Source organism: Emys orbicularis, chromosome 1 (genome assembly GCF_028017835.1).
Source record: "Emys orbicularis isolate rEmyOrb1 chromosome 1, rEmyOrb1.hap1, whole genome shotgun sequence".
Classification (NCBI taxonomy): Eukaryota; Metazoa; Chordata; order Testudines; family Emydidae; genus Emys; species Emys orbicularis.
In genome coordinates, this window is record NC_088683.1 from 366353319 (window position 1) to 366366481 (window position 13163).

At 44.5% G+C, this 13163-nt stretch overlaps 1 protein-coding gene across 1 annotated transcript; it reads right to left on the reverse strand.

The window, feature by feature from the left end:
- Window positions 1-335: 335 nt before the first annotated feature.
- On the reverse strand, window positions 336-1271 carry LOC135895321 (olfactory receptor 51G2-like). Its single transcript, XM_065423392.1, has one exon. The coding sequence runs from the start codon at window positions 1269-1271 to the stop codon at window positions 336-338; it is 936 nt and encodes a 311-aa protein (XP_065279464.1).
- Window positions 1272-13163: the final 11892 nt, after the last annotated feature.

Consider the following 13163-nt stretch of genomic DNA (forward strand, 5'->3'; position numbering starts at 1 on the left):
GGAAACAGCATCCACATCCCTTCTCTTTATTGATTATCGACATGAACTGTGAGGTCGGAGCAGCCACTAATATGACCTTTTTTCCAACCGATCCCCTGGCTCTCCACAAAAAGTCACTCTGTAAATGCTGCTGCCTGCCTTGGTCTCACTCCCCCAGTGCCCAGTCCTCGCTCACCATCTCTGACCCCCCTCACCAGGCTTAAACCCCATCTGAACCCCTCTTTATAGTAGAGATCAATAACTCATGTGATCTTGGATGTAACGGTCCAGTATGGAAGAGGTGGCCCATGTTTTACATCTCCCATGTCACTGAACCCAGGTGGTGAGCTGACCCTTCACTTCATGAAGACCCTGATTATCTTCACACGAAGACGTTTGATTTTCACGCTGTACACAATTGGGTTCATCAGTGGGGGGAGAAGCAGGGAGATGTATCCGAGGAGAATCAGAAGTAAGGGATAAGAGTCCTTCCCAAAGCTGTGTATCAAAGTCAAGCTGATCTCTGGTGTGTAGAAGAGCAGGAGGGTGCAGAAGTGGGAGACGCAGGTGTTCAGGGCCCTCAGGCACTCCTTGTAGGAGGTGATGCGCAGCACTGTTTTGAGGATCATCACATAAGAGAGGAAGATGAGTAGTGAATCCAACCCCATTGTTAAGAGTTTAGTAAACAATCCATAGATGATGCTGACTGTGATATCCGAACAAGCCATGTTCATGACCTCCCGGTGCATGCAGAAGGAATGGGAGAGGACATTGACTCGACAGTATTGGAACCGTTTCAGGAGAAAGGGAAGTGGAAGTATTATGACCATCGCTCTTAGCACAGCCACCAGTCCCATCTTGGTTATTCTTGGCAGGGTTAAGATGGAAGCATATCTCAGCGGGTTATAAATCGCAATGAAGCGGTCAAAGGCCATCAACAACAGCACAGAGGATTCAGTGCACTGAAGCAAGTGGATGAAGAAGAGCTGGGCTAAACAGGCACCGAGGCTGATCTCCCTAGAGTTAAACAAGTATATGCCCAGTATCGTCGGTATGGTGGTTATCGATATGCCAAGGTCTGTGACGGCCAACATGGAAAGGAAAATGTACATGGGCTCATGGAGGCTTGGATCTGTTTTTACAATAAACAGAATGACTGTATTTCCTACTATCGAAATAACATATATGGAGCAGAAAGGGATAGAAATCCAGAGATGTGTGTCTCCATGACTCGGTAGCCCAGTGAGAAGGAATATTACAGATTTTAATTTGGTGTCATTGACAGCTGACATAATGTACTGGGCAGGTCTGAGGAGTTCTGAAATGTCCTTCCTAAAAGAAAAATAAGAGTAGATTAGATGGTATTTAGCAAGAAATCATTTTGCTTTCAGTGCAAGCCTACAGACTCCGAGAGCTCAAGGTAGATGAGCAAAAACATACTGTTGGATTTACATGAATCTGATTATTCAGATTGGATCAGACTTGTAGTCTATCTATCCAGTAACCAGTGGATATGTCTAGATTCTTCAGAGGAAGGTGGAAGAAGGCCTAATTAGGCAGCTATGAGAATTTCCCTCTGACACCCACTAGTTAGAGTTATTTTGTGGTATAAATCAGGAAGGTTTAGATCCTCTCCAAAACTTTTTAAAAACAATCCTCTACTGTAATTGGATTTTCTGGTTAATCAGTCCGTCTTTGAATCCTGCTAAGCACTTGGCCCCATTGATACCTTGTGGCTGTGAATACCACAGCCTACTTGAGCACGGTATGATTTTACCATTGTGACCTTAGAACATAATAACACAAGAGTAGCCATACTGGATCAGACCAAAGGTCCATCTAGCCCAGTATCCTGTCTTCGACAGTGGCTTAGGCCAGGTGCCCCAGAGGGAATGAACAGAACAGGTAATCATCAAGTGATCCATCGTCCATGAATTTATGTAGTTCTCTTTTGAACTCTGTTATACCCTTCACACAGACACCCTTTTTGGCCCTCCACTTCTGAGTGTGTCCCACTGTATCATGCCATGTGTGTAAACACATAGCAAGTGCATGGTGAAAACAGTCGTATTTATCTGTCCTGCACTGATTCTATTTTTAAATGTGTTTTATAGCTTCATTACATGAATTATTTTTTGTGCGCCCGTGACAGGGTCAGGTCCTTAATTGAATAACAGATTTCAGCAGCCTCATGCCAGAGTTTCATGTGTAAATTCACTCAGAACCAGGCTCTATTAACTCATTGTTACCAAATGCTTCCAGTGATTTACTCTGGCCCCCAGGAAACCCTCCAAGAGAAGCTGAAGTGCCTGGCCAATGTTAATGGAATCCAGAGACTTCGATCATCCTACAGGCTTCCCTTTATACCCCTGGGACCTGCATCCTCTGCCCATGCAACAGTCTGTAAATATTTGCAAAATTACAAGCTAACACTGACAGTTATTTCAGCTGGGCAGGGGAGGAGGTGGCATCACAAATGTTCAATTCCTCAAACACAGGTATTGCACTAATATCCACCTGAGTGTACAAATTCGGCTATGCTCATGTAATTGGTGACTGGTGTCAATTACATAGAACCACTATACCACTCCCCTTTCCTGCACCTCAGCTAAACTGTTTGCTGAAACACAGACCAGCGGTTCTGGTCTCTCATGACTTTTTGGAAAGTCTTGCACAAGTCTTGCAGACTTATTGAGTGCATGATTCTGAATATAAGTGTTAGAAACAGCTTCTAGTCTGTTGCCAGGAGAGAGTATCACACAAATGTGCACTGAACAAAGAGTTAATAGCACAAACCCATTGCAAACAATATGTGGAGCACTTCTGAAACACTTTCTAAAGCCAAAGCCATTAAGCAGTAAAGTTACCCCTGCTCCTTCCGGCAGAGATTCTAACAACTCTGCTGCTGGCTTTCGATATACAGGCATGGCATGGAAGTTTGGATTGTAATATCTGTATTACAATGAATAGTTTTGGCATAACATTTACACGTATGTACCTTAGTACACACATGTCAACCACAGGTGCTGAACCCACTCGGATCTGCTCAACAAGCAGAGTTGACCCACAATGTGCTGTAGCCCAGTGCCCAGTCTGAGGGTGGGAGAATGGAGGGATCCATCCCATGAGTGGGAAGGCTACAAGGCCTGACATCTGGCACTCAGAGACCAGAGAGGGGGAAGAGATGCCGGTAGCCCTGTAACTGTAGTAACTATAGGGCAAAAATATGCCCTCTTGGACCTGTTACCACAGAGCAAAACAGATCCGAAATCCTGCCTTCACAATCAAGCCAGAGAATAAAAGCTTTGTAAATGCATTTGGTTATTAAATTTCCAGGAGCAAATAAACCTGAGTAGATTTGAGAACTAGTCACTGATATACCGTGGGGTCTCCTTCCACTGAGCCCCTGCCAGGATCGGGCCCAGAGCACACGGCACCTGTAGAAATGTGACCCCTTGAGAAATCCTGACTTGGGGCATCAGGCTTTTGGAACTCCATGCTCAGGTTTCTGTGTAACTTGAATAACCAGCTTAGTATCTTACTACCTGTCCTCCTGCCCCGGTTACGGAGTCACTCGGACAGCCCAGCCGAGTTTGCTGCAGTGGCACAGAACATCTTCAAATTTAAACAGCCTGCAGCCTTTCCCCTTCACTTCACAATTTAAAGATAGTAAAACCTGCCAACGTACCCAATTCCTGCTAGAAGAGTAGCCGCTGACACCAGGTTTTCACCCTAAAGAAAAAGGAGTCTTCGCAGAAGTTGCACAGGCAGCAGGCAGTATCTGTTCAGATAGGGAGGTAGCTGCCTTTATGAAGCATGTTTGCACATTCCCTTGGGGGCCACTTGGCCATCAGGGAATCTCAGCTGCTTGGCTTCATGTGCACCAGGTTTAACCCCCGTCACGGCCAATGGCAAACTGCAGGAGGCCAAATCACAGGGGACGTGGGGTGATGCAACTTAATTGGACTGCAGCACCAGCCCTGCTGAAGTCTCTATTCCTAGAATCTGGGCTTGTCATCACTGTTCGAATGGTTGTGATTAGTGACATGGCTACTTCGAGGGCGGCTGAGTGGTAACGATGATGCCATCACAGCTGTGATCTTGCTGAAATAAAATAAAATAGAATTATAATATGGGGCCTGATTACTCCCTGGCAGCCCCCTTTCTTGCATTATAAACCCAAGGTGCAGACCAGGGAAGGGAGATTCCACAAGGCTCCCTACATGGAAATTTCACTTGGATCCTTCCACTAGGGGAGGACCCTTCCCTTTTCCATGAGGAACAAGGAATAAGGAGGAGGATTTCGGAGGGGAATGAGGGAGTGTCACGGGGATGCCGGGAGTTTCCACACAGTCACCAGACTGGTGTTTGGAAGCCATTGCAAACAATGGAAGAAGAGACACAGGAGCCTCATCTTAGATGGACTGGCTGGTAGAGAGTAGTCTGAGGGCAAAGGTCAGCTTCACACCTTGACCCCGTAACACACTGAGCACAGAGCACTATGGTGACAGGGCCTAGGCCCATACGGGTTTCAGCTTCTACAAGAAAGGAGCAAAGAGATGGGAAGATGCTCTCAGAAACACAGGGAAACTAGGCTGGGTTGAAGCAGGGGTGTAGCCATGGGTGGGCCTGGGGGGGCAGGGCCCACCCACTGAGCATCCGAACCCAATCCACCAGCTGGGACTCCCGACTCCAGTTTTTGTCCAGCTGTATCCCTCTCCTGCCAATCCGGAGCGCTGATTCCCTGGTCTCTTGCCCCAGATGGGGGCGTGCCAAGTGGGGGCAGGTTTGGACCAGTAGTGGATTAGCCACAGGTCCTGGGCCAATGGTGTCACCCTGCTCCATTCCACCCACTTGCCGCTCCTGCGGTGAAGCGTGGTCCGGGTTCGGGGGTTTGCCCCTCTCCCCCCACCCAGCTGCCGGAGAACGGATCGGGGCACTTCAATAGCGGTGGGCGGTAGTAGTAGGGCAAGCCCAGCATCTCATAATCGCTGGGTGGGGGAAGTGGAATAAGCCCCCACCCCCTAACCGCGTGCCCTGACCCCACTCCCCGGTAGGAGAGACAGATGAAAACCCCTGCACCCTTGACCCCATTTCCCCAGGAGAGGGGGGCTGCAGAAGAGATGGAGAGGGGACCTCAGTTTTCCTGGCTGAGCCAGGGACACACAAAACCCTGTCGGAGAAAAACAGAGTTCTCATTCTTTTGGTTGGGTACAGCAAAGTCAGATACTTTATTTTCTCAAGCAATTGCGTAGAGGGAGAGAGTGCACTAGGACATAGGGTCTCCCCCTCCCAGGCAGGTCTCTCAACAGGTAAACAATTACAGCAAGCATTTATACCTTTTGTTACAGACAATAATGAGCAACAGCTGCATTTTGTTTATACATAGGTCATCCTGATATCTTATTTTTCACATCTATTTAGACTCTAGTCTACATTCCATATTTATCTACACAAGGTCGCAACAACTTCTCACACAGTTCTTTCCCACTCGCCTCACACAATCCTTGCTTCTACAAATCTTGCGTTATTAGGGTTACAGCTAGCTTGTCTCTTGCTCACAGAAGAGACTGTATGCATTGAAATCCCCTTCAAATCCCTGTCAGTTCTTGCTCTACTTCCACACACACCCCTTTTGTACTTCTAGTACAACTAACATCCTTAAACCTCTATTTGCATTAAGCCTTGGATTTCAGATTCTATATTAAATTCTTCAACCTTAGGGGTTTTGATTGGATGCAATGACAATGCATCATTAGCATGGGCATGAAAGGTATTACTATTATCACGTCCTTTACAAGAACAATAAAATAATCCTAAACCAAATAACAACAATAAAAGCAGTAACATTCCCACAGTAATAATATGATGGGGCTGTTGTACAGTTTTAGTCACAAAGCACAATACATCATACTTAGTACACAAAGTAGACACTCTGTGAGCTGTATGAAAGGCATTCTTTTCAACTAGATATATATTTTGAAGGATGTGAACTTGCCCTTGTACTTCAGAGATTCTTTGAACCTCTGGTATCAGTGAAAGCAAATTTTGAAATTAATCAGGTACTAAACTAGTCCATTTAAAGGATGTCTGGAACCTAAGGGCTACTTGTAAAACTCTATCCGCAGGCCAGTAAATAATATGATTGCCTGCAGCAGTAGTGAGATTAAAACATATATCTCGCAATGTGGTGGCTTTAACATACACACAGCTATCTTTATCTTGAAAAAGTAGGTGTCCTGTCAGGGTAGTTCCTTGTCCCCTACCCTCCCAGCAAATGTTGTCATGAACAGTGACAACTTCCCCTGGCTTCAGTTTATGTGTACACGAAAGCTGTGGAGGTTCTAACGGCCAAAATGTCCATTGACTCCCTATCCCCATCCAAATGTCAGGTGTTATTCCAGGAGCACTAACAACAAATCGGCTAGGCATACCAGGTGGTCTTATCTCCCAGATATCATGGTGAATAATCCAGTCCCACATGCATCCTCCCCATGGACCCACTAGGGTTCAGTATGTGGGAGCCCACACCCCTCCTACCAGCCCATATGCTTGGGAGGAGCACTGTGAGTATATACAACTCCATCCTGAAAATCTCCAAGTATGTCTCCATGGCCACACATCAGATGGCATTTCTGAGGTATCTGTAAGGGCAGTAGGCTATGCCTCATGCTCGAGATCACTTCAAATGGCCATCATGTGGTGATTCAGGAAATCTTGAATTCTGACCATGCCAAATCCCACTGCAATACCTTCCCAGCCTCAGTGATCTTCAATACCATCTCTGTCAACAACTCCTGGTTATTAACTAAAGGTAGAAATAACATGTAATTCACCAACTCCAGCTTGCACCTGGGTCAGCTGTGCTCCAGAAATAAGACCAGTGGCCTTTTCTAGTTGCCCCAATTTCTCATCATGTTCTTGGCTCTTGAAAATATTCCAAATTGCTGCTACACTATTGGCCCCATCCCATAGGGACCCGGTCAAGTACCTCTTCTTTCTAGAGGAAATAACCCAGGCCCTTTGTTGTGATAATCTAATAGATTCATAGATTCATAGATTCTAGGACTGGAAGGGACCTCGAGAGTTCATCGAGTCCAGTCCCCTGCCCGCATGGCAGGACCAAATACTGTCTAGACCATCCCTGATAGACATTTATCTAGCCTACTCTTAAATATCTCCAGAGATGGAGATTCCACAACCTCCCTAGGCAATTTATTCCAGTGTTTAACCACCCTGACAGTTAGGAACTTTTTCCTAATGTCCAACCTAGACCTCCCTTGCTGCAGTTTAAGCCCATTGCTTCTTGTTCTTGGGAGCAATTTGGGTATGTAGAGGTGATCTGGAAACTGGATAAGGGCAATGTAAATTTGACAGTCCCTAGTGTTGTATTAATCACAGTCCATCGATATCCTAATACATCTCTCTTTGGTGTAGTACTATACCACATCTGTTGGTTGTACACCTTTATATACTTCTGGGAGGTATTAATATTAATGACATAAGAGGGGGGTATATTGCAATAGAGTACAGGTTACATTATCAGTCACTGGAATAATTTCAATAGAGATAACATTTCCGGTGGCAGAACAAACTCTTTGGGTATTCTTTTAATTATTCACTAATTGGATGACCAAATAACAATAAGGGCCTCTTTCATCTAACACATTGCAAACTCCAGGGACAGCCATCATATCTACTTCACTATAGAACCCATCAATTTCAATTACAGATTCTTGGGGTTCATTTGTAGTGATATCATATACTATTATCTCCTCTGACCAGTCTTTTTCCATTCTATTGTTCGCTTATATGCGATATCCTGAACCTTAAAAATATTTTTTTCCAAACAATATTTAAATAAATCACTAAAGTGTGAAGGCCTTGGCCATTGGTTTTAACAGATATATGGCATTGTCTGTATTTGGATGTGTTACAGGGGTAATAGTGTAATGGAGGAGATGGCAGGGGCAGTGGCAACAAGGTGCCTTTGGTACTTGTCATTTAAATTCCAATTAGGGAAGGCAATACATGCTGAAGGACTTATCCAAAACACAGGGTGCAGCCTGTAGAATAAACCCCAAAATCCAATCAATACCACATTCCCAAGCATGGGTCCCACAAGTTTCTTCCTGCCAGTGTATAATTCTTTGTTTCTTCACCAGGGCCAGTTCTTAATGTCTTTTGTAGGCAGGAATCCCTGGAATTTAGTGGTTTCAATGGAGTGAGTGTTCCTTCTTCTCTTTTCCTGAATCAGTCATGGTTCAGCATCATACAGGGGAGAGCTTACCAGCACATCACCCTGTAATCGTTTTCCTTCTTCTAGAAAAATCCAAAGGCACAGTAGGTCTGTCAGTGGACAAGGGAGAGGTTACTAGCACTTCACCTTGTCCTTTTTCCCTGCTGTCCAGAAGGCACAGCAGAGCTAGAAGGAGAAATAGGCTAATCATCAGTAGGAGAATCCTCCTGAGGTGGAGGGGTCTTTATTTTTTTTCAGTGCGAAGCATGGGTCCAGGCAGGTAGTCCTTGGCACTTCACGGCAGTGTTGGTGGTTAACAGGACTTGGAAAGGGCCCTTCCAGTGTGGAGCCAGGGCAGTCTTTCACTGATGGACCTTTATATAGATCCAGTCTCCTGGTTCCAAAGAGTGGCAGGGCTGCTAGGGTCTTTGGGTAGCGCTTCTTTACCTGTGAGAAAAGAAACCTAACACATTTCATTAATGCCTGGCAGTGTTTTGCAGATCTCATAGCTGCTTGGGTACATTCAGGCCCCGCCTTTTCTTGCTTGTCAGCCAAGTCTTAGCTGTGCAGTGTCCTTGAACGGGGCCAGCATCTTATCTTTGGACTGAGCTTGCTAGCTATTTTTTTTTAAATTTGTTCTGTTCTTTTTCCTTCACCCCTTCTTGGCTTCTTTTAACCTACAAAGGAAATTTCCACCCTTCACTCATACACCTTTTCCTAGCAATGAACACATACACATTGCCATTATACAGTACATTAGTCTTATTATTGAATATCTGCTACATATACCCTTCCAGTAAAATAACTTTGTTACAGAGCTTTGGAGCAACAAGCCACGACAAGCACATCCACTTTTGAGGAGTCCACTCAGTACAGCCTCTGGTGTCCAATAGCTTTCCTCCCTCCCCAGCCCTCTGGCTAGAAATCTGAGGTAGCCAGAAGGATCCCATGGGCAATATGGGGAGTGGGTTAACCTTTCATGTCCTTGCTTCCAAAGACTGTTGGTATGCAAATTTTAACAACAATTTTTTTCAATTAAAAGATTTGGCCAATGAAATTTCTTTTTTTCTGACTTAAGCAAATGTATTAGACTTTAGTATATCACATTTTCCTGATTTAGCCAAACACTTTGTATTCCAAGTTGAATAAAACAAATATCTGCTTTTTGATTTAATCCTTCTATTTAATTTTGAATTAGACTGTCTTATGAAAATATTAAACACAACAATTCTGGCCACGAGACAAACATCACAAGACAGGACATAGATCACAGAACATAATTCCTATTGTGCCAGTAAATGCATGGTACGTTGAATGCTGTTCAGCTGGCATCAGTTTTCTCTGATTTTCTGTTAGACAAAAAGAACATAGGTCTATCCCTTCTGGGGCAGTCAGTCATTGCTTAAAATATTTCCTTTATATACAAATACTCTTGTAGATTTCAGGCAAAACAGAGGAATTACCCCATATTTTCTTGTATTTGTTTCATAGGCAGCCCAGGTTTCAGTGGCTTCTACCTTATCAGTTAGAAAATTTGCATTAATACAGATGCTTTCTGGCTTGCTTCTGGATCCAAAGCTCTCCACAGCTTAAAGATTATTACTTAAAAAGGGACACAATTAACTTTTAACTCCTGTTTTCAAACACACAGTGATCTGAAAAAGACAACACAACCTATTGTGGCTCCCTTTGGAGTTCCAATATGATTTTAATTAAATAGCATGGTAGGTTTGCATTTCTTTTACCCCTGCTATAACATACACTGCACATGTTCTGGGGGAAATGCACATTTCCTCCATACGGAAACTTCCACAATACTAGTCACATTACTTTCTACACAAGGTGTAACTGTTTCTTTTGTGCTTACAAAATCTCCATGCACCCCTAGTAAAGTGACAGCTCAACCACACAGAGCCAGGGGCACTGTCCTTCTCTCTCTTTACTAGATCTTTTATCTGCTATTTTGTTACACAAAACCAAATTCAAATCTTTTATTCTCCTGGCTTTGACTACCCTGCTGCAGCCACAACCTTTGGTCTTTATTTAAAACATTTTTAATCTTGTAAAGTATTAAGTCACCTTAAGGATTAAATGCTAAATACCATATTAAACAATACTAGTTTCCTGTGTCTGGCAAAAGTATTCTTGGTTTTGCAACTTTAAACAATACCAATTCATCTCAAACTTATAAAACACAGATTGTACACAGCAGGAATGTTCTTCAGCAAATTCGACTAACTTATTCATAGTTGAATAATTCCACTTAAATAACCTCTTGCCTGGATTACTTACAGACATTCCTACCAAGTTTCACTGCTTGATTCCCTCTAGCAACTACAGAGTTAACTTCTCCCTCTCTTTCCTTAAATCACTTGCTTGTCTCCCAAAACGACACCCAATCAACTCAGATTTTACCGTTTCAATTATTGTCCTGGGGATTTGAAATCCCCATGCTTATAATTACTTACTCCTTTCCTTCTACTATGCCCTCAAAGTTTCCAAACTGTTTTCCAAATACTCTATCTGTTGCCTACCCGCTTGGGCCTGATCCTGCTTTTCTCGCTGAACCGTCCCTTCCATGGGCACCAGCTTGTTCCACTATCAATTTAGCTAGGAGGGTGGGCTTCTCAACTAGCCCCCCGCCCTTCCTGGTCTCTTCCCATAAACATTCTAACTCACAAGGCTACCCGAGTCCTCCCTTGTGAGGCTTGCCACCTGGGCAAAAACGCATGGCCCATTGGCGTTTAACTATTCAATTTTCTCTTGTGGCAAACGCACTGCTGTTACGGCGTATGCTGAGCACAAATGGTTAAATTTTGACAAGTCCCTGAAGTACCGGTACTTGCTTAGCCAGTGCTTCCTTTTCTGCCTGGAAGTCCTGTCTCAAGGCTTGCAACTTGCCCTGGGCGTAGGTTTGAGTTGCTGCCTGGTTCATGATCTATGCTCTTAATTTCTCAATTCTAGTTATCACATCTAGCACACATCTCTTCCCTTTTCTCCAACTTCTCTATTGCCCAGTCCGGCTATGACTGGGGGTAGATCCACCTGACACCCTTCCCGGTCAACCGGAGTGGAGAGAGGAATGCTAAACCCCTCTCCGGTTCTCAGACTTACTGCAGCTGAGAGCAGGAACACTTTTAATCATGCAATCCTCAACATAGAACACCAACAATACCAAGCAAAGCAAACATAAAATAACAAGGGCAAAACAAATAGATGGTGTGCATTCTGCAGGGCTCCCCCCTTTCTCAATTTCCACCAAAACTGACATATTTCTGTTACCAATCTATCCCTCGTGTCAGGTGATCAGGCTGACACCGCAGGATCGTTGGGTGAAGATAAAGAAAACACACCATATGACTGAATTTTAAAGCTTTATTAATAAAATAATAAACAACAACAGAGAGTGTTGGGAACGCTCCCACATCACTCAGGGGAAGAAAAACATTAATGTCCCACATCTGTGTATAACGTCCAGAGAAGGGGGAGAGGTGGACGGGAGATTATCCTGTATACAGCTTGTCCAGAATCTCCAACTTGCTTCCGCTCTTGGGAGGGCTGTTCTTTTACACCCTGGGATCTCCTGCAGCGTCTCTTCAGAGATTACAGTCCAGGCCGGCTGCCTGTGGCTTCTTCAGCGTCCCCAAACCACGTCGGCTCCAGGGTCGCAAAGCCAGACTGTCGGATCTCACTGGACAGTTAAGCTTTGCAAATGTAATCTCAGTCCTGTAACTTGTATTGCCTTTGGTTTGCCTCTGTCTATATTTTTTCACAACCAGCTGGGGCCAAAAGCAGTTTTTCTTTGTACTTGGCATGGTCTGTGTTGATTCTTGACCTTGAATGCAGAGCAGCTTTCTCTTTATCTCTGGGCCAAGCTGAATTTCAAATTAACCCGTTCCTTTCCTCAATAGACAAATTGCTCCCATTGTGTGTCAGAGGCTTTTTGGTGATTAAAAGCTCCTCTGAGATGTATGATCTTATCTAGATTGAAGGTACCTTCTAGTGGGCATTGTTTAGATGGATTTTCACGCGTGTAAAGATTCCAATTTTCTAAATATCTGCAGGTTCTAGGACCATAATGTATGTACATGTAATCTGCTGGGGTACCCTTAGGGGGTGAGGGAGAATGCTTAGACTGTCCCCCACCCATTTTCCAATCCCACACACCAAGGCCTCTGTTTCTAAATACTATGATGCATCGGTTTTCTCCTCTTTTTATCCTTTTTTCCTCCTTTTTTTATTTAACCTGAGGGTGTCACCACAACCCCTCTGTCCGGACTGAACACACCTGTGTTCTTCTCTGAGGGCATTACCACAACCCCTCTGCACTGGTGCATTAACCTAATGCATTTCCCTTATGCATTAACCTTATTGGGGGCGGCCAAACTATAGTCCCCAGTACCACATACAACTGCCTTATTGAGGGTGGCAAACTACGTCCTCAGTACCACTTCAAACTAACCTTATTGGGGGCGGTGAAACAGTTCCCCAGCACCGCTCTGCATCTGATCCTGCTGCACAGTCAATAAGTTCAGATGGTGTAAGCCCAACAGGGACAGATGGCCCCATGGACAGTCCTCCTCCGATACCCCAATAGAGATTTCAAAAGGTCTCCTACCTCTATTGTGGCGCCATGGGGTTCGAAGGGGAAAGGTCCGCAGCAGTTGCCGCAGTCTCAGCGGGCGTTGCCATCCCGAATGAGCCCCCAAATTGCCAGAGAAAAACAGAGTTCTCACTCTTTTGGTTGGGTACAGCAAAGTCAGATACTTTATTTTCTCAAGCAATTGCGTAGAGGGAGAGAGTGCAATAGGACACAGGGTCTCCCCCTCCTAGGCAGGTCTCTCAACAGGTAAACAATTACAGCAAGCATTTATACCTTTTGTTATCAACAATAATGAGCAACAGCTGCATTTTGTTTATACATAGGTCATCCTGATATCTTATT

Bases quoted from the DNA above. Each gene is read 5' to 3' on its own strand.
- LOC135895321 (XM_065423392.1), bottom strand. From the start codon at position 1,271: ATGTCAGCTGTCAATGACACCAAATTAAAATCTGTAATATTCCTTCTC.